Below are 19,835 nucleotides of genomic sequence, written 5' to 3'. Positions count from 1 at the left end.
CTTTCGGCCACGGCTGTTCAATGTATGCCCAACGGCTATTCCATTTCGTTGACATTTTGCTAATTTCCCTAACAAGAGGATTCATTTTTTCCACTATAGCCATAGGGGATAACGTAGCCAACATTCCACGATTTTTCACTAATATCTTTTAACAGCTTCGTTGAATTCGACCCCATTCTACTTTGCTCAATATGCTGACAATATTCTATATTAGATAAGGTGTACGCTTCTTACAACCCACCTTATTTTGTCTTGTTTGCTAAACAAATGCTAGTCCAATATAACTGTATTAACCGCCCACACAAAACCACTACAACCCAGAACAACAGATTTGCCTCTTGTGTATGTCAGTGCAGTATTAACTTAAATCTAATCACTTTGTAAGTACTTTATACTTAAATGTGTTTCCTAATTGTTTATGAATATGTGTCACTTGATTACTCATTCAATACTAATTACAGTTCTGGTCAACACAATTATTAAATCACAAAGGCTGGTCACACCTAAGTATTCACTGATCCACAAAAACCCTTTTACTGCTCAACTATCAAATATGTACTATTCTGCTATTCCTTAATCAAACACTGTGGAAATGACCTAACTAAAATAAAAGATGTAAATTACAAATATTAATTATAACCTGTAAAGAAATCGACTTGTTATTTGGAAAAGAATGAATGATTAATTATTAATTACAATCTGTAAAGAAATCGACTATTATCGACACAAAGAAATGGTTATTATTAGATTATCACAAAACAATTGATCAAAGTTCTGTGAAACAGAAAATGAAATGATCTGAATAATTAATTCAATCAATTAGTAATTAATTAAATTAATTAAAGTAATATCTAACAATCATCTACAAACATCATCAATGAAGGAGGGTTGTATTTCATCAATTTACAGAGAGCCAATGTTTTAAAAATGTCTTGTAACTTTTTTGTCCAGCAGGCGGCGCCAAGCAACCGACTTGCGTATCGATTGCACATGCGCCAGCTCCTCCGTGTAAAATGGAGTAGGGGAAGGAGGGGCTAGTCTTTGTCCTTCTGCTCTGTGGGGAAACCGCTCCTGTGAAGAGATTAGTCTCACAACATCCACGACACAACAACTTCACGATTATCTTTCAATCCAGTTAGACTATTATTTATCTCATTCAAATATTCTACAATGCAGTCTCTTCACAGAGATATCTAGGCTTCTTTGTGTCCGCGTGTCTGCGCGCGTGCCCGAGCGTGCGTGTTATCGCTCCGTTTACACAGGACAATACAAATGGCGTCTACGCTCCGCTGACAGTACACTGCAAATGGCGCCCAAGCTCCGCCCACACAATGGCGTCCTCTCACACAGACAAAGAACCTCACATGTTCTCCACTGCTACAATACAAAACAGACTACCCAGTCCACCCACACTCCAACACATAAACACAACCTCACCGAATTTTACACAGACACACACGATATTCCAATACCGTACAAACAAATCACATACCTTACCATCAAACACTATATTTTACAAAAAACGGGCTTCAAAGTCCGGCTCTCACCACCCACCCATCAAAGATTATGAAAAGTTTGTTTCTATTCCAACAAGATTACCGTTACACAGATTCTTTTGACTATAACTTATCTGAGATTTACAGTCTATTTTAAACACACCAATCGACTAGAGAGAGATCTCTGCAGAAACCCTACCTTCTTCGTTAGATTGAAGTTTGCAAAATACTGTAAATTAAGCTATATTATCTCCGTTGCTTGCTCGCCATCATTGTTGTGTATTCTTATTGGTTATGAATCAAACAACAGCTAGTGAGTTTAAGATGATTTAATCCGAGTTACAAACAGATTTATACATACACGTGTTGATCCTGGGGCCTGGTGAAAAAAAGAGACCGCTTTCCCCCTTCCTCGCTGGTTTTCCCTAGTCCCCTAGATCCCTGCCCTCTTATGCAAATACAGTCACAGGTCATAGCCTATCACCTTATCTAGATGGTCATGAGGGCCGTCCCCTGTGATGTCACTGTGATGTCACCCTTCCGGGTGCCCGCTGGTGCAAACATGAAGGCTACAGAATAGCATGACCCCCTATCATACTATCTATGCATGTGTGTGGAAATATACGACACTACAACAGGACAATGACCCAAAGCACACCTCCAAATTATGCAAGAACTATTTAAGGAAGAAGCAGGCGGCTAGTATTCTGTCTGTAATGGAGTGGCCAGCGGAGTCTCCAGATCTCAACCCCATTGAGCTGTGGTGGGAGCAGCTTGACCGTATGGTACGCAAGAAGTGCCCATCAAGCCAATCCAACTTGTGGGAGGTGCTTCAGGAAACTTGGGGTGAAATTTCTTCAGATTACTTCAACAAATTAACAGCTAGAATGCCAAAGGTCTGCAATGCTGTAATTACTGCAAAGGGAGCATTCTTTGACGAAAGCAAAGTTTGAAGGACAAAATTATTATTTCAAATAAAAATCATTATTTCTAAGCTTGTTAGTCTTGACTATATTTTCTATTACTTTTGCAACTCATTTGATAAATAAAAGTGTGAATTTTCATGGAAAACACGAAATTGTCTTGGTGACCCCAAACTTTCGAACGGTAGTGTATATGTTACGGTACATGTGGGAATACGGTACATGTGGGAAAACTAGAGTTAGGGTTAGGTGCTAGGGTGCTACGGTAGGGTTAGGGTTAGGGTTAGGATTAGGGTTAGGGTTAGACATGCCAGCATGTACCAAGTCGACATAGCACCTAACCAGTGGCGTAGCGGACGGGCCCGCAAGCGACGCACCGCGGGGGGGCCCCAGCCACTAGGGGGCCCCCTAACATCGCGATGGATACACACTTTTTTGTTGTTGTTGTTATTAAAAAATAAATAATAATAATAATAATAAGTGGCCCTTCATTGTGTCAACCTTAATTTTAATATATAGGCCTATATTTAAAAATATAAACATAGTTAGCCGTATCCAATAGCAACATGACTTTGACGTCACACGAAAATGAGCAAGCGAAAATACCTCAGTGGTGCGCAAAAACTGAAACTTTCCTATAAAAAGGAACAAAATTCAGCGAAACTTCGAAAAATGTCATCTTTTCTTTTACCCAATGCAGCTTCTGGCCCTTGCACACCAATGCGTTTTTTTACGTCCGTTAAAAAAAGAAATTAGAACTCATGTTGTGTCAATCACGCTTGCACACCGAATCCGTAATATTCGATTCGTAAATATCGATTTTCTGCGTTTTTCGCGTCCGTCAAAAGCCTTTTGGGAGTTGTTTATGGAGGGTGTATCATGCCGTATTTAAATACAATACAAACATCGGAATGCAATACACACATCGGAATGGAATACACGTGTAACACCAAATACAATGCAAAAATACGGAATGTTTGTGCCAAAATAAAAGCAATGTGTATTACATTTGAGCGCAGCGTATTCCATTCTAGCATGTGTATTGTATTTGGTCACGAGTGTATTCCATTCTGCATGTGTATTACATTTGAGCGCTGTAGGTATTATGGCACTTGCAAATAGGCACTTGCAAATACAATGCAAATTAGTATCCGCCCATATGCAAATTAGTATCCGCCCATAGGTTCTGGGTACTCATTTGCATTGCTTTTCGATATCCGGTTACTCATTTGCATTGCTTTTCGATATCCTATGTAAATCCGATCTAATTTGCATTGTATTCCATTCCGATGTAGGTATTATGGCACCTACATCGGAATGGAATACAACCTTCCGGTTCCAGCCATAGGTTCTGCCCTTTCCGGCCATAAGTGGCGCTGTGATTCGCTATGGGAGCTTCAAGAGAGTATAAAAACTGTGACATCTGTAGAGTTTGCCCTTTCATCAATTGCTGCACGTGTTGCCTGTTGTGTGTCTCCAGCCTTTCCACGAGCCTTTTCCTTATAATAGCCTTATAGTATTAGCCTAGCCTTTATCATATCATAAGGTTAACAACATGGACGCATTTGAGATTGTACGACGAGAAATCCGTGGCCTCCAACTTCAGACGGAGCAAAACACAGTGTCTAACGATTTTGTGTTCTACCGCGTAGAGTGGCTGTTGGATAGAATGGGGCAAATCTCTGCTGCTATGGGTGTAGAATTTCCTCAAGTAACGGTAACCGCCTTGATGACCATTGATTGATTGATTGAAAACTTTATTAGAAGATTTGCTGAAGTAGGTACATGAAAGTACATATTACATACAAGGTCAACTAACAGGATAAAAACCCAAGAAAGCCACTGGCTTATTTCAATTGGGGTCCTTGATTCTCAATTCATCGTTTACCATTCAACAGGAACATTTGGTGACATTAACGATGCCAAACGCAACAGCACCCGAGACTGGGATCATCACCACTGGCCGACCGGGCCGTCCAAAATTGGACGTCCCGTTCAGTTTAATTGAGTTCTACGTCAGCTTGGGCATATCAGCGACAGATGTTGCCGGTATACTCAATGTTTCGCTGAGGACGATCAGAAGAAGAATGGAGCAAAACGACATGAGGTCAGTCACACATTGAACTGAATACTAAAACTAAAACCAAACTCTGATAATTATATTACCGTCCGGATTGACATGTCAGTATTTGGTAGGCATTGCATGATTTTGCAGATATCTGTGTTAACTGGTATGTAATATCGTGGTTCCAGTGTTGCAGCATTCGGCAGAAACCTTCGTTTTCCATAACACTGTAGGCCTACAGGCGAAGGTCCTTGCAAATAAACCCAGATAGACTTGGCAGTAGTCGGAGCCCTCGGGGAGTTAAAGTTTGTTTTGAAATATAATCGTTCCATCCAGACTTTAGATGTCGTATCTGTTTTTCCCCGCTTTGCGCCATTTCAGCCATTCATCTTCTTAATTTTGATAACATCACAACATTCTGATAGAACATCGACATGCTAGAAACACATAACTACACATAATTAGATGATCACACAGCCCCAAACGAACGTATCCACAAAGTATGAGTATTTTGTGATCGTTAAACTGCTGTTTATTATATCGAGTGGGTACTTGGGTACTCGGCTGCGTTCGTAAATTCGCTCTGGAAATCTGATCAGCAGTCATGGAATGCCTCTTGTCCAATCAATCCTACGAACGGACACACACAGACATCACTGTAAACTGTATGTAACGTCATATAAGTATGTCATAAATATTACAATATATCTTTTTTTCACAATAGGGTATCAGATTTCTATTCTGATGTGGAAGATGAGCACCTGGACACCATTATTTCTGATATCCAGCATATGTTTCCCAACTGTGGGTACAAGATGGTGCGAGGACATCTTCAAGGGAGAGGCATCAGGGTTCAGAGTATGTAGTCTGATTCAGAGTTTGGCAAACCTACAGCTATCTTGGCACCAAAGGTTTTATCACATGAATACATTTGCCATCAAGAAAGTTTAAATCATGTTTACATCCAATGGACAATCATTGAAAAAGGTCGATGGTGAAAATGAGTCCACAGCAGGATCCGTATATCATGCTTGAACGCTTGTGAACCCTGTTGGAATTTCCACACATTTTATGCTTTTATTTGATCTTCATATGAGTCCCATAGTCTGATGACGACTTTCAAGCATGACTGTATACAGTGTATTGAGGGAGGGGGATTTGGAAAGTAGCTTGTGTTGTTAGTGCAGAACAGTATACAAAGCTCCAAATCCCACAAAACAAGGTTATGTGATGTATTTTGTAACCATATTGTCCTTTTAAATTGTATTAATGATCACTGTTATTGGATATTATGATCATAGGTCTCCGAGTCCAACAAGCAATGAGACGCATTGACCCAGAGGGAGTATTGGAGCGTACATTACGTCTGAACACAATAAGAAGAAGGGTGTACAGTGTCCCCGCACCAAACTGCTTGTGGCACATTGATGGGAATCATAAGCTTATCAGGTATCCATAGATAATATTGGTCAGAAGTGATGAATAACAAGTAATTGAGAAAAACAAAATCATATTCATCATAAATGTGTCTCATTTCTTATGTTTTCTGAAGGTGGCGCATCATTATCCATGGAGGGATAGATGGTTTCAGCAGAATGGTTGTGTTTCTGAAAGCATCCAACAACAACCGTGCCGAGACAGTCTGTTCCCATTTTCTTGAGGCTGTCCATGCACACGGCTTGCCATCCAGGGTTCGCAGCGATAAAGGGGGCGAGAACTGGGATGTAGCAAGCTACATGGTGGCCAACAGAGGTATCGACAGACACTCCCACATTGCTGGGAGAAGTGTGCATAACCAGAGGTATTTCTTTCACAATACTCTGTAACACCTTACACCAATTACAATTGTTCAACACCTATTACCCATATTATTGTAATGGTGACCATGGTATGAAGCACTCTGAGGCGTTTGTATATATTTCATGGGTAGGGTTAATGAGCAGCCTACCCATGCAGTATATTTTGATATATGCATCCCTCTTTGTGGTTTACACCATACATATGGTGTATATTTTATCCCCCAACAGAATAGAGAGACTCTGGAGGGATGTCTTCATCGGTGTGACAGAGCTCTTCCACTCACTCTTTTGGCACTTGGAGTGTGAAGGACTCTTGTGTCCAGACGATGAGACACACCTCTTTGCTCTTCAATGGGTGTTCCTGCCCAGGATTCAGATGCACCTGGACTTCTTTGTCCAGGGGTGGAACCACCATGGAATCCGCACTGCCCGAAATCAGTCACCCATGCAGCTATGGCACAGGTTCCGAAACAGCCCAGGCGCTCCAGATCTACAGCAGGTTTCTATACTTTTTTATTAATCCTTTATTTAACCAGGGTAGTCATATCGAGACAGTAGCCTCTTTTTCAAATGAGCCCTGGCCAAGAAAAGCAGCACTTAATTAAAAAAAGATGTTGTTATTATTTATTTATACTATAAAAACATACAACATACAACATAAAATAACAACCAACAAGCAACAGAAACAGTGAGCGGATACACTGTTTTTATATACCTTTAAAATCATACCAAAATAGACAGTTGTCATTGGAGTTTATTGGAAACAGTAGATCACTAATGGAAGATCCTTCAACTCATGCTGAAATAGGCTGACATTCTCATATTACATTGCTGTTAAAAATGTAACCGTCTTTTTAAGTGGTGCAGCCACTTCTATACATGACATGTGTCCGTCTGTGTGTGTCCGGTTGTAGCATGAGATTGTGACGTCATCTGTCATACAGATACCTCTCAAAACCAATAACCCTATCCATTCTGTTTAACCTGATGTTTAGGTGGACATTAACTACGGCATTGACTGGATTGGACCCAGTGACCCTGGAGAAGACGCTGCTGGAATTCAAGTGCCTGAGATTCAACTGTCACGGCAACTTTCTCAGGCAGAGCTAGACCAGCTCCCTCATCCTGATAACACAGTGAAAGATTATGGGGTGCACTTGTATTTGCAAACACTGGAAGTCTTGACTACCCTGTTGAGCTAGACTTCGGATGACATTGCTAGAGTCGTGAGGGACAGCTCTCCAGTGAAACACGGCAACATCCCCCAGCTTGTAGGCCTGGAGAATGGCACCGTGCTTGTTCAATGCTACGACTGGCAAAACGTTATTACTTATCATTACTTGTTTACTTGTGTTTGCACAGCATGTTATTAAAATAAATTCTGTTTCTGATTCAAGACTTTTTTGTATCATTAAAAGAATAATAGTTACAACAACCATAAAGCCTCCATAATGATAAGCTGGCTAATTAGCTTAGGTAATACCTTGCTAGGTAATAATGTTAGCTATAGCTATCTGACCCAGTGACTAACTGTTACGTCCACCAGGATCTGACCTCCATATCAACTCTATCAGACCGTAACTGTGGGGAACATGGCGCGTTCCGACCTGCAGGGGGAGCCACAGGACGGTTGGTGATCAGCCGGTGCCAATTGCGCCCCCATCCCTTCACCAACCGTCCTGTGGCTCCCCCTGCAGGTCGGAACGCGCCATGTTCCCCACAGTAACCCTCCATATCAACTCTATCAGACCTCCATATCAACACTATCAGACCCTAACCCTCCATATCAACTCTATCAGACCTCCATATCAGACCTCCAAATGGTGCGACAGCAACCATCTCATCTTAAACCCCACCAAAACTCAGGAGGTTGTGTTAGACCCAAGGCAGGTAACTGACCATGAGCCTGTGGTCGTTAAAGACCAAACAATCATCCAGGTGCCCTCTTATAAGTACTTAGGTATTCAATTAGTCAACCATCTCTGCTGGAATACACACTTAGACAGCTTATGTAACAAACTACAGCAGAGGCTTTATCACCTGAGGCGACTCAGACTTTATGGGGTGAGAAAGCAGATCATGAGAATTTTCTATCAGTCCATTGTTGAAAGTGTAATCAGATATGGAATAATTGTGTGGTTTGGCAACTTAACTGTACAACAAAAAAACAGACTAGTCAGCATTCACAAAACAGCCATGAAAATTGTAGGTGAAAGAGACTATGTGATCCTAAATAAACTATATGAAAAAGCTGTCCTGGACAAGGCTAACAAGATAATCGCAGACCCCCAACATCCGCTCTCCACAGAATACGAAGTTCTCCCCCTAGGTAGAAGGCTTCGCATGGCAAGATGTAACTATAAGCTCTTAAAACTATCATTTGTCCCATTCTCCATTAAACTAATCAATTCTCTCAAGCAGAAACGATGATTAGGACATGATCACCAGCACCTGCACTTTATCTTAGACACCACTTGAAGGGCCATGTGCAATATTCGAAAACACCACTTGAAGGGTTATGTGCAATATATATTTATACCAAATGATGCCATGTCCAGGTGGAAACTGCTGCCAATGTCACTCAATGTTTGTTGCTGTCCTGTTGTTTACTTTGTCTACTGTATGTTGTATGTATCGTCACTGTTGCACTTGAAGCATGAAAGTACCATGCCCAAGACAAATTTCCCCTCGGGGACAATAAAGTACAATCAATCAATCAATCATATCAACTCTATCAGACCTCCATATCAACACTATCAGACCCTAACCCTCCATATCAACTCTATCACACCTACACCTGTCCACGGGCGGCTATTTGAATAGGCCTGATCTAAAGTATAGATAGTCGTGTGGAACAAAGGAGCACTTGAAGACAAAGGACTGCAACAGAGAATTTTATTTATTTTTTTGTAAAAAATTGTAAACATACATCATAATAACAATAAATTAATAAGAATAAATACATTTATACATGTCATTGATATAGTACCAAATAACGACATTTGGGAGGGGGGGCTCCCCTGGTGCTAGGAAAGAAAACTAAAAACAAGAAGGGAAAAGAGCTGGTTTACATAAATAAAGGCTATGTACACTGTCCACTATACTATACTATACAAATAAACACTGTGCTGTACTCTATGCTATACCTATTCTAACATTTCCTATCTCTGAACCTTATGTACCCGAGGGTTGTCATATTGCACATAGTGTTATTGCACATTCATTTAAAGTGTCGCAGTTTGCAGGTTTGAAATGTTCACAGTTGTGTTTCAGTATTGCACTTGATTTCAATCTAGTAGCTGCCATCAAATGTCTAGATTGTCCAGGGCCTAGAACCTAGGTCTTTGCTGTGTTCAGGGCCTGAATGGCCCTGGGGTAGAAGCTGAGCTTCAGTCTGTTTGTCCTTGCGAACATGGTTAAGAGTTCCATCCTGTTATGGCTCTGTGAATTACAGTAGATTTGTCCTAGGTCTAGGAGGTAAGAGATGTCCTGAAATGGCCTGTCTGGTCAGATAGTTACTTTATACACACTACTTGGTCAGAAAAGTACTGTGGTTTCTGTGCCCCCTCGTTAATCCTTCAAGCAGTAAACATCGTTGTGCATGTGAGCGCATTTGGACAGCATACATGAGGGTACATCAGGGCAAGCTGCCATTTGAATCTAAACAGTGGCAATGTTACAGACAGTTCTATTTTTTTTTTTTTTTTGCCATTTAGCAGACGCTTTTATCCAAAGCGACTTACAATTACGAATTACAGGGACATTCCCCCTGGAGTAACTGAGGGCTAAGTGCCTTACCCAAGGGCACACTAGTAGTGGTGTGGCTTCAGGCGGGATTTGAACTCACAACCTTCCGATCACAAGTCCAACTCACTATCCACTAGACCACCACTACCCTACCTATTAACATCTACACAGTGGCAATGTGACAGGCTGGGGGTCAGGCAGGTGGAGTGACTAGAGAAGTCCAAATCCAGTGTCAGTTGTGGACACAGAAGCCACAAGATCATTTGCAAAATCCTGGAAGGATGTGTAGCGACCAGGTAGCTTTAACAGTTCTGAGCATGTGGCTGAAGTGGGCATCTGGACCGAGCAAACTTCAACATGAAGTTGTTCTGGCAGAACACTCCACCCTACCCAGAACTTCAAAAGCTGGTTCAGTTCTTCTGATGTGGCTGCAGAAAAAAAGACACGCGTTTAACAAACTGACTATTGACAACTGGACATCCACAGTGCTGTAAAATGTAACTACATTCCCTGAAATGTTCTGTCGAATACAATTGGACATTTCAATTTACCTGCAAGTCAGACAACAGAACATTCACGTACACAACGGTCTAGAATAAATAGCAATACAAATCGATTTCTTACCTTTCTCAATATATTCCCTCAAGAACCCAGTCACACGACACTGGATTTCAAGTAGCGAGATATTGGGTGAGTAGTCGTCGTCCGAGTCTTCGCTCTCTTCTGTTGGCCACACAATTCGCCCTAGAATCATCTATGAAAATAAGACGATTTTACTCAAAATATTTGGATTATAGGACCAGTTAAAACTGTCATGTACACTTCCATAACATGGGACATAGTGAGTATACTGTACTCTTGGACATGCAAGGAGTGACAAGGCCAGGTATTGACTGGTGTGAGGCATCGAGTGCTCACTGTATTTTAATACCTCTGGGACCACATTAACGCTTGACGATCTTGGAAGAAGAACCTCCACTGCCTCCGGTCTTTCCTTTAAAAGGTGAAGGACCTGACACTCCTTCAGCCCCTTCCTCAGCTGTTTCACCTGCTCCCTTCTCCGGCCAAGGACCTACAATAATAGTTATTAGAAGAAAAATATTTATAATAGTTATTAGAAGAAGAATCCACTTCTATGGCCAATGCCTTGGTTAAGGCATGAGCCTAACCTGATTACAACAGCAATCTCCAAAGGGCAATTGATTCAACAGCAAATACTGAAACCTACTGCATGGATGAGAATCTTCTCAGCCAGCCATTTCCTATTGTCAGAAGTGAGTTGGGGCAGGTCCCAGTTCAGGCACAGGTCATGCAGGGTTTGCTGTTCGTCCTCCCTGAGGTTTCTCTGGCCATCAAGCTGTGAATTACAAAACAAACAAAGCAGCACGAATCCTGTTAAAAGGTTACATGTAAATATTATCATGTTGTTACACAATCAGTTGACCCTTGATTTCAATTACTAGCAGGCACTTATCCCGAACTACATTAATGTTGTTCACCATTACAGCATTGTCGTCAAATGCAAATGATAAGCAAGGATATGGAGGGAAAATCTTTTAATAAACATGGAACTCACAATCTCAACCATTTCCCGTATGTCCATGTCTGGGCAGTCCAGACAGGACAGCTGAGTGTCGTCAAAGAGTGCCTGGCTCAGTCCAGTCAACCTGGGACCCCCGTGGATAAAAGAATGGCCAATCATTTTGCCCACAACCACAAAAAGCCCACTGTCAAGCAGGACTTTGGAAGTGGATGGCACAAAATGATTTTCCTCCCCTTCAAATAAAAGGGTCTTCCCTGGTCCACCTGGAAAATGGAGTGAGATGAGAACAAGTTTCATTTATCATCCACAATAGTTTTTTATGAATAAGCACAAAACATGCTTTTTGTCATATCTGACACCTATTTGCCATTTGTAATTTGAGGGGCTTACGAGTTTGGCAATGTATAGCTTACATATACAAAAAACTGTGCATAGTACGTTGCACAATACATTATTTTATCTGTTTGGTTGCTTATAATGGATTCTAAACGGCCTGTGTTAATTCATGTAGTCAGTAGTCATTGCCTATTTAGTTAATAATTAGGGAGAAAACCAAGTTGCTGATGCAAATGACACTGCCTTGTGTGAATACTCATGGTTAAATAAATAAATGTATCAACAGTTTATCAGTTGTGTTAATGGAACAGCACATTTAATATGGAAGTGAAAGAGGTACCTAGACTGATATCAAATCCAAATTGGAGTTTGGAGATTGTCATTGAGAAAAAGAACCGAGAAACTCCCGGCCCGACAGCTTCATCACCTAAACATTACGAAACACTTATTGTAACTGAAACAAGAGATATGTATTGTAGACTAGTAAATTAGAGATTTAGAAACTAGAGATTAAATTACATTAGACTAAATGATTGATTAAATTACCGATCAAGTTAACAAACAGGGGACTGGCCCAATTCACGTTCTGCTGCTTATAGAAAGCCAAAATACTCCTCTCCTTATCTTCTGAACCGTCATTCATGTCAAGTCTGACCCAGAGGACAGGGTTGTGCTCAGCATTTCGCAGAAGATGCTGCCTGAATAAGAGTGCTGCTCTCTCAATATTCTCCTCCGTCTTCCATTCTGTGAAAACAAAACTGAATTACATTCAAAACCAGAGCTTCAAAAGTCTAAAAAGTCATGCTTTACAACAGTAACAAAAGGAATTCATGCATGAATAACAATGTAGTATTACTGATTAGTATAGCAACTATTCTTATCACATTTTATACATTTTTTTCAACAGTCAAAATAGTGAAAATACCACCGCTCATCCGTGATCAGACTTAGCTGAGGTGTTCAAACAACATCACTTGATTAGCCAATGCACAAAACACCTGTGTCACACAGCTCGCAATAAACAATGATTTTTGCACAGATTTGAGTGTGTGGATGCTGCTTTTTTTTTTGCACTCAGAACAGTAAAAAAAAAAACACACAAACCAATTGCAGGTTGCTCGTGGCCTATTGCTCCCTCCCCTGAGGTGTTGGGGCGCATGGAGGTTCTCCCTGAGGAGGAGGGGGGCATGGGGGTTCTCCCTGAGGAGGAGGGGGGCATGGGGGTTCTCCCTGAGGAGGAGGGGGGCATGGGGGTTCCCTCTGAGGAGGAGGGGGGCATGGGGGTTCTCCCTGAGGAGGAGGGGGCATGGGGGTTCCCTCTGAGGAGGAGGGGGGCATGGGGGTTCCCTCTGAGGAGGAGGGGGGCATGGGGGTTCCCTCTGAGGAGGAGGGGGGCATGGGGGTTCCCTCTGAGGAGGAGGGGGGCATGGGGGTTCTCCCTGAGGTGGAGGGGCGCGTGGAGGTTCCCTCTGAGGTGGAGGGGGGCATGGGGGTTTCCCTTGCGGAAGGAAGAAATGTTTAGACATTTGGTTACTACATTGAAATTACCAATACTATTGTTACATAAATACTGGCATATGAAATAACAAAAATGTCAAACTTACACACAACTGTCCACATGCTCATTCATATTTGAGTGTAGGAATCGTTGACCACAATATAAACAGCCCACCATGGGTCCATTACATGGTTCAACATCCATAGGCACCTAGAATTAGACAAATACAACACTGATCGAATCAGATATATGCTACAAGTTTGATACAATAACAGACAATAAAGTACTGTTTTATCCTTAAATTTCACTTTGTCCCAATACTAATGAAGGTACTACTGTACAAGTCAGAAATAATCAGTGTATTACTAATTTAAATATACAGTACACGATAATATAAAGGCAAGTGTCCAACCCTCACATCAAGCACACAGACATGGGAATCAAGAAGGAATAATGTCATAACAGAGGAATCTGATGTGTTAAGAAAGCTTGCTTCACTTACAGGATCCAGATCCAGATCTTTCTGAAGGGGCCTGATATAAACAGTGGATGTTCCCAGATGACATCCACAAAGAAAGAGTGGAGTATAACCACTACCAGGACATTGGATTACATCCAGAGCTCTTGTTCTGGTCTGGCCCTGTGACCTGAGTAGTTCAATTCCTCCACTGCCTTCAAGCTTGGGATACACCAAGGTCAATTGTTCCATAAACCCCTGGGCACTGCACCTTTTGTCTTTATATATATATATATATATATATTTTAAAAGATTACACAGGTTACTATTAGGAAAAGTCCAAAGAACAAGTTATTAAACAGCCCTGTAAGACAAGCTACTCGTTAAAAAAGAACAAAAAACATTTTAATTAACATTAGGCTACATTGTCTATCAATTTTACCAGGGAACGTTATGCGCCTGTTGCCCAAACCAGCCACCACGAGTTCCTCCTTTCCATAGGCAGAAGGGACACGGCTGTCCTTTCTGCCACTCAGGCAGAAAAAGTTGTGGGTGTAAGTTGAGGGTTGTTCCTGTCTGCGCTGGACAACCCTGCTCCCAACTGACGTTGACCGGCGATACGGCATAAACACCCGTGACAGCTCACATACATCCAATAAACATCATGATTAAAATATATCCTCTGTAATTTTGGGTACAATTAAGTATGTCACACCGTGGTAAAGTTGTTTTTATATTCGGCATTCAACAGACATTCACATTCGGCATTTTAGGGACCAAAAACAAAAAAAGTATAGGGGTCTAATACATTTTTAGATAACAAAATCTAAATGTAAGTGTCTTTGTTGGACAATCTACTCTGTATACTGCAAGTATAGCTATCTAGATTTCGGGTGGAGAAGTGGTGAAAACAGGCAGCGCCAGCTCTCTCGACCAGCATTTTTTTGAAAAGTCTTACGAGTAGGCCTATGATCAATGTAATGTTAGCTATCTCTAAACATGGATTTGGCTGGGCATAAATTAATTCATTTGAGGTGGTAGACACAGTCTGTTATAGGAAAATAACGTCGAAAAACAGCGTAGGTTATTTCGGGGGTATCATGACAATTTATCTGGGGCTAATATCATACCTTGCACAACACCACGAGCTGTCGTTACGGCTCTAGAAGGGCCAGGGTGGATCAGCAGCTGTTCAGCAGGCGGTGCTCGGGGACTGGGAGCAAGGTGGGCTGGAGGGAGACTAGTCTCTTCGAAGGCATCAGCTGCCTGCCGCAGCACATCTGGCCATGTCGACATTTTTAATGGCTATAATACTAAATAGGCTAAATAGTAATAAATAATACTAAATAGGCTATAATACTAAATACTATACTATAGGCTGTGGAAAGGCTGGAGACACACAAAAGGCAACACGTGCAGCAATTGGTGAAAGGGCAAACTCTACAGATGTCACAGTTTTTATACTCTCTTGAAGCTCCCATAGCGAATCACAGCGCCGCTCCCATAGCGAATCACAGCGCCACTTATGGCCGGAAAGGGCAGAACCTATGGCTGGAACCGGAAGGTTGTATTCCATTCCGATGTAGGTGCCATAATACCTACATCGGAATGGAATACAATGCAAATTAGATCGGATTTACATAGGATATCGAAAAGCAATGCAAATGAGTAACCGGATATCGAAAAGCAATGCAAATGAGTACCCAGAACCTATGGGCGGATACTAATTTGCATATGGGCGGATACTAATTTGCATTGTATTTGCAAGTGCCATAATACCTACAGCGCTCAAATGTAATACACATGCAGAATGGAATACACTCGTGACCAAATACAATACACATGATAGAATGGAATACGCTGCGCTCAAATGTAATACACATTGCTTTTATTTTGGCACAAACATTCCGTATTTTTGCATTGTATTTGGTGTTACACGTGTATTCCATTCCGATGTGTGTATTGCATTCCGATGTTTGTATTGTATTTAAATACGGCATGATACACCCTCCATAGTAGTTGGGACCACTCCGCCATATAGTATAGGGACACATCGTCAAATTAGAACTGCAGGACAGTTGGATTAATGCTTACGGAAGTACATGTCTCAAGTATTATCTCGGCGGTTAGTCGACTCTCGAGTGAAAGAAAACAACATACAGATGATAATTCACACAATATAATACCACGAAAGCGTACGGCACTAAACAACAACATTTATTTGGGCAGCATCACGAAACAATAACATTCATTTGGGCAGCATCATACTCAAACTCAGGCAGAAGGGCAGGGTCCGGGCAGGTGCACACACTGTCACAGACTGCCAGTGCATCATACAGGTACATCATTCAGCTGGTTATAGCGGTTTCTTTTTCTATTCTACTATTCTATTCTACTTCTGCTGTCTGCGTCTCCCTGGGTATTCCAGATGGCAAACAGTAAAGAAATGCCACAATATACCAGGACTTAAGAAACGAGATGTCCAACAAAGGATTTGACAAACCCTGGCCTATTATGCGCAACAAGTAGACTCTGATGCAGCGGAGACAGGGTTGCCAGATGGGCTGGTTTTTGGTGGATTTAGCAGTTTTTTGATTGGTTAGGTTGGAAATTCTCAATCCCATCTGGCAACCCTTAGCGGAGAGTCTACAGATAGTATGTTTACATATATCACACTGCTGTGCACACCACACTTTGTTAAAAGAAATAAAGCTTGTACTTTTCTACTTAGGATTCTTAATAGGACTGGTTGTTAAAATCCCTAAATATTCAGCACAACAATTGAGTGGAGTTGGAGATGTCCTCTTGGGTGGAGTGGAATTTGGCAATGATCACGTGGTGCCACCAGTACGACACATCTTCAGTTGTGGTCCCCGACCTCATTGGGTGTTTCGGCCAGTTATCACAAGACACCCTCTGCCGAGGTTGGCCCACCACAGGCTGATCAGGCCTGGGTGTGTGTCGCACGGTGGCACCACGTGGTCATTTGGGAGCCCATGTTGGGTCCCTACGTTTCAGCCACAGCCAGTGACTGCTCCGTTCTGCTGCAGTGGACAGTTCTCTGATTGCCTTCCGTTGGGCCTGTCCTCTGATCCCTACTGCCCTCAGGAGCCTTGTGGTGGAGCTGGCTACAAAGCCTCTGCAGCCCACCTCCACTGGCCACACCTTCACGTTCCAGCCCCGCCCCTCTGCTTTGACTGCTAAGTTGGCATACCGCAGCCTCTTCCGTTCGAATGCCTCATCGATGGCCTCCTCCCATGGGACCGTCAGTTCTACGATGAAGACACGCCGGCAGGACTTGGACCAGAGGACTAGGTCTGGGCGCAGGTTGGTCGCTGCAATTTCGGGTGGGAAGGTGAGCCTCTGGCTGAGGTCTACCCGCATTTCCCAATCCCGGGCTGCGTTCAGTGGGCCTGAGTCTGGAGGTGATGGCTTGGTCCGCTGTTTCTCCCCTTCCCGGATGAAGGTTGTTTTCCGTGGAAAGGTAGTCTGGGCATTGAGAGGCATGGCGTTGGTGGTTACCCTCTTGTGCTCAAGTTCGGCAGCCAAGCACTTTAGCACTTGGTTGTGGCGCCAGGTGTATCTTCCTTGAGTTAGACTGGTCTTGCAACCCACCAAGATGTGTTTGAGGGTTGCTGGGGCTGCACACTGGAGACAGGCTGGGTCCTCTCCATACCAGAGATGTAGGTTGGTAGGAGAGGGCAGGACATCATATGTGGCTCTGATGATGAAACTTAGCCTATTAGACTCCATGCTCCACAGCTCGTTCCACGTGATTTTCCTCCTCTCCACGCTCTCCCACTTCATCCAGCGGCCTTGCTGGGCTTGGGAGACTGCCTTGGCGCACCTGGCTGCTTCCTCCTGGTGGCGCACCTCCTCAACCACCATCTTCCGCCGTTCGGTTGGAGTAGCCTTTTGCCATGTGGGTGTTGTTGTTTCCAAGCCAAGGCCCCCTCTGCCATGTTGGACATGCCCCACTATATCCCGGTGTCTGAGGGCGGTCTTTGCCACCGCAACTGCTGCAGATGGCTTCCATTTCCTCCCCGTTGCTAGGATTGGAGCAGCACCTCTGACGAATGGATCCCGGGATTCTGTTAGAGTCATTTCCAGCCTTGATTTGGCACATTTGTACTCCTCCACCAGGCTTGAGATTGGTAGGGAGAGGGCTCCGTTGCCATACAGGCCTATGCTGCTAAGGCCTCTCGGCAGTCCAAGCCACTTCCTCACTTGTGCATTCACCAGTCTCTCCAGCCGGTTGGCATGGGATAGTGTGACCTCGTAGATGGAAATTGGCCACATGAGACGGGGCAGCAGTCCAAACTGAAAGCACCACAGCTTCAGCTTCCCAGGGAGAGCAGTGTTGTTGATCTGCTTGAGGCCACTGATTGTATCCTGCTTGAGTTGTTCCACCTGCTTCGAGTCTTTGAGTTCCTCACTTCCTGTTTGCGCCAACTCAAGATCCCCAAAATCTGGCGAAGAGCCCTAGTTGTTGCGATCCCTAAACCGAATAAGCCTGAAGGGGACCCTAAGAGTTACCGTCCCATCTCTCTGTTATGCATCCCCTTCAAGATCCTCGAGCGTCTCATCTACGCCCGCATCGAACCAATTGTCGACCCGCTGCTCCCACGTGAGCAGGCCGGGTTCCGACGCGGGAGGTCGACCGTAGATCAAGTCACCCTTATGACTCAAGACATCGAGGATTGCTTTTCGGCAAAAAAGAAGGCCGGGGCCGTCTTTATAGACCTGACGGCTGCCTACGATACCGTATGGCATCGCGGCCTCTCCTGCAAGCTGCTCCGCCTGCTGCCGGACAGGCACATGGTCAGAATGATCATGGAGCTCATCCGTAACCGCAGCTTTACCCTCACCACCGGTCGCGGACAGCTAAGCAGGCTTCGACGCCTTAAGAACGGCGTCCCTCAGGGATCGGTCCTGGCCCCCCTCCTCTATAATATCTATACCTATGACCTGCCCAACACACTCTCGCGGAAGTACGCCTACGCAGACGACCTCGCAGTGGTGTACTCTGCTGGAAATTGGCAGTCTGTGGAGGGGATTCTGAGCCAGGACATGCAGACACTAGTGGCATACTTCCGGAAATGGAGATTGAAGCTTAGCGAGGCAAAGACGGTGTCGGCTGCCTTCCACCTTAACAACAGGGAGGCTAAACGTGAGCTTAGAGTACACCTAGATGGAACTCCCCTGCCATGTTCCGCTGAGCCAATCTATCTCGGCGTGACATTGGACAGGACGCTCACGTTTCGCCGACACCTCGAGTCACTGCGCAAGAAGTTAACAGCTCGTGTGGCGTTGATGAGGCGACTGGTTGGCTCGGGCTGGGGCGCCGGCGCAAGGACCTTGCGCACGGCAGCCCTAGCCCTCGTTTATTCAACTAGTGAATACTGCGCCCCAGTATGGTGTCGCAGTGCCCACACCCGCCTCATCGACTCGCCTATAAACGAAGCCTTGCGCATTGTGACAGGATGCCTGCGTCCTACCCCCGTGGACAACCTTCCCATCCTAGCAGGCATCCAGCCCGCAGGCCTCCGCCGCATGGGAGCCACAGCACGTCTCGCCTGCCGGGCCGCGGAGCTTAATAACCATCTGCTCCATGATAGGCTCACTATAACAGCGGAGCCCTCCCGGCGTCTCAAGTCGAGACACCCATTTGTGCCTGCCGCACAGGATCTCAGGCAGCAATGCAGAGATCTCAACATCAGTGCGGCAGGATGGGCGGATTATATGTGGCGCGCGGAGTGGGAGGCTAACACCTCCAAACTCCGCGACCACATCCCAGTCGCCGGCGCTGAGCCCCTCGGGATGGACTTGCCAAGGCTATCCTGGGTGAGGCTCAATCGTCTCCGGACCGGCGTCGGGCGTTTCCGCTCATCAATGCACAGATGGGGCTTGGCCCCAAATGCGTCGTGCGAGTGTGGCGCAGAGGACCAAACCGCAGACCATATTATCCTGG

General features: G+C 44.0%; 1 protein-coding gene across 1 annotated transcript; it reads left to right on the top strand.

Moving 5' to 3' along the window:
- Positions 1–4,338: 4,338 nt before the first annotated feature.
- On the top strand, positions 4,339–7,485 carry LOC308165502 (uncharacterized protein; the record flags this gene model as incomplete). Its single annotated transcript, XM_080539654.1, has 6 exons — positions 4,339–4,526; positions 5,209–5,342; positions 5,786–5,933; positions 6,037–6,285; positions 6,512–6,782; positions 7,279–7,485. The coding sequence occupies 6 exons, from the start codon at positions 4,339–4,341 to the stop codon at positions 7,483–7,485; spliced, it is 1,197 nt and encodes a 398-aa protein (XP_080395780.1).
- Positions 7,486–19,835: the final 12,350 nt, after the last annotated feature.

This window comes from Nansenia antarctica, assembly GCF_963989245.1.
Source record: "Nansenia antarctica genome assembly, chromosome: 9".
Taxonomy (NCBI): Eukaryota; Metazoa; Chordata; class Actinopteri; order Argentiniformes; family Microstomatidae; genus Nansenia; species Nansenia antarctica.
Note: the sequence above shows the minus strand (reverse complement) of the source record. Positions and strands in the feature narration are given on the sequence as shown.